At 36.2% G+C, this 2,859-nt stretch overlaps 1 protein-coding gene across 1 annotated transcript; it reads right to left on the reverse strand.

The window, feature by feature from the left end:
* Window positions 1–453: 453 nt before the first annotated feature.
* LOC111912620 (receptor-like protein 51) lies at window positions 454–2,387 on the reverse strand. The gene has a single exon (XM_023908364.3). It carries the CDS (start codon window positions 2,165–2,167, stop codon window positions 887–889), a length of 1,281 nt encoding a protein of 426 aa, XP_023764132.1. The 5' UTR covers window positions 2,168–2,387; the 3' UTR covers window positions 454–886.
* Window positions 2,388–2,859: the final 472 nt, after the last annotated feature.

The raw sequence follows: 2,859 nt of genomic DNA on the forward strand, positions 1-2,859 counted from the left end.
TTTTAAAGTTTAAGTCTATCATTTTTTTTTGTAAGAATTTAATAAATTGAAAACGATTAAGTGTTTGTAATGTGATAGATTTTCACTTCTGATATTTGCATTATTTTGAGAAAATTTAAATTTACTTTTTTATGATATAAATGTGTATTAAATATACTTAAGTATATTTTGTACATTTGATCAAAAAGACTGTATAAAGAAATTAGAAATATAAAAATAATATCCAAATATAAATGTAAAATAGATTGTTATGAAAATGTAAAGGTTAGATGATTAAAAATTAGAGTTCATTAGTGTTTAAACAAACAAAACTCTCAATATTTATCATCTACAACAATAAACATTTTTTAAAATTCAGAATATAAAAAATGTTTAAAAAAACCATGATGCTTGTTTAGTTATATGAATACCATGAAGAAAACAACCAAAACTTAAAACCCTATCAAAAGCAAGTAAAGCAAAAAATTAAGTAACATTCATGTGAACCTCATAACAAGGCAAAAATCATCCTCAAGAAAACGAGCACATGATACAACTCATCACAACCACGAATGGTTGCACATACATCCCCTCCATAAGAGTTGGTACAAATTACACTCCAATCCACAACTCTTCCCAAATTCAAAGAATACAAATGCCGTTCGAGAAAAAAAAATATATAATCAAATAATGTTACTACAAACAAACAAAAATAAACACATGCCATCATATCCCACTTAAGATCTTTGATCATAATTATTATCAAGTGAGACTAATCTTTCTCTTACGTGTCAATCCCTTGTGTCCGAAAACAAGCAATTTTTAGCTTCATTTCCGAGGTATATCTCCTTCATTCTTCAGCAAAAGAATCAACCAAATATTCAATCCAAACTCTATAATGGCTAATCTAACAACATCCACAGCATCTACCACCACATTTGGATAATATAATCAAGAAAATAATGAGAAAAACCACAGCCGAAAGCCCAATTGCCACTCCAAGAACAACCTTATTTGGACCATGATCACTATCATCTCCCTTTTTCTTCTTTCCACTATCACCACCATCATCATAGTCACCGCTGCTCAAATCATCCACAGATGACGACGGCTCATCAGCCGCCGGTGGAGGCAAAATGGGCAGTCCATGTTTATCACAAGGAGCAATCCCAAGCTTTGCTTTTTTCGAAATCGAAGAGTGATTGTAACACAGATTGTCATTTCCATTTATCTTGAACACAGTCAATTTCTTGATGAACGACGCATTAAAAGGCATAACTCCATGGAAATTGTTGTTTTCCAGATTCAGATACTTCAATCCCTTCATTTCGTTGATGGATCTGGGAATTGTACCGTTTAACTGATTCGAACCCAGATCCAAATGGACTAATCTTGAAATAGTGGAAATTGATCCCGGAATCGAGCCAGATAACGAATTTGATGATAAAGAGAGATTTTGAAGAGAAATCAAGTCACCAATTGTAGAGGGTATTTCTCCAGTGAGTTGATTCGAAGATAAATTCAAGAATCTAAGGTTTTCCAAAAGTGTTAAAGATGTGGGTATAGTACCATTGAGTTTGTTCTCCGACAAATCCATGTGCGAGAGCTTCGGATACCAATGTTTTGGGATTAATCCAGTGAGGTTAGTGTTTGATAGGGTTAGGGTGTTCAAAGACTTCATGTTAGAGGTTATAATGTGGATGCCGGATGCTTTGATGGAATCGCCGGAGATGTCGAGTTCTGTAAGGTTACTGAAGCGGCTGAGGAAGACGCCGGTGAGACGTTGTAAGGAGTTGATGGATGTGAAAGATAGGAGGTTGATGGAGAGGGAGGTGGGGAAGTGGACGATGGGAACGTGGCAGTCTACAAAGCTGAGGGAGGTGAGTGTAGAAAGGGAGGAAAGGGCTGTGGTGGAAAGGGAGAGGTCCTCGGAGCAGTTGGAAAGCCGGAGGGAGAGGAGGTGGCGGAAGGGAGTGCCGTTATCACAGACGGTGGCGTTGTGAAAAGAAGGTTGGGTGCAGGGGTCATGGGTTGTTGGAATGTAGAGAGATTGGAGTGCCCTTACTTGCTTTGGGTCAAGAGTTGAGGATGTGGAGGCAGCGTTGGCAGGTTGTGAGACGACGACTGCGGCGGAGTAGAGGAGGACGATGCGGAGGAGTAGGAGGGATCCAGTGGTGGAAGGTCTCATAGTCACTGTGTGTGAGAGAGAGAGAGATACTGTGTGTGTTGGGTGAAGCAGGGTAAGGTGTATTTTGAAGTTCGTACTAAAAAGAAGACTCTTGGGCAGGGCAGGAGATGAAACCAAGAAGTGTTAACAAAGAAAAGGGTAATGCATATCAAAAATACTATTATACCCTTGGCTTCGGATTTATCATTTTGACCCGTAAACACTTGAAACTTCCAAATTGCCATTGTATCACATGGCCCATCCAAGTGTGCTGTTAAAGTTATCAGAACAAAAACAAAAGAGTAAATTCTAAATTTTGTCCACCGTTTATTTATTACCAGACATATTCTCGCGCATTGCGATGGAGTTGAGTAGTTAAAAGAGTTGTCATTAAAAATGTAAACAAACAATGGAGTTAGGAATTTAGATATTGATAGTCCAAATATAGTCGAAATCAAGAATAGCTATTTCATAAAATTATTTAATGTATAAAGTTGTACATCTTTAAAGTATAATATAAATAAAAAATTATAATTGAATCTGACGACTTTCACTTTTTGAAAACAAACTGATGGTATAGTTATCAACGGTATATCATGAGTTATGTGAGATTGTGAAGATCATAACATTGTTTTCTTTTAGAAAGGAGATGTAGAAAAAAATCATTATAACGACAACTATATTCTTATAAATAAATACAAAAAACATCATTT

The sequence above is a fragment of the Lactuca sativa genome, chromosome 1, assembly GCF_002870075.4.
Source record: "Lactuca sativa cultivar Salinas chromosome 1, Lsat_Salinas_v11, whole genome shotgun sequence".
NCBI classification, from domain to species: Eukaryota; Viridiplantae; Streptophyta; class Magnoliopsida; order Asterales; family Asteraceae; genus Lactuca; species Lactuca sativa.

Bases quoted from the DNA above. Each gene is read 5' to 3' on its own strand.
- LOC111912620 (XM_023908364.3), bottom strand. From the start codon at position 2,167: ATGAGACCTTCCACCACTGGATCCCTCCTACTCCTCCGCATCGTCCTC.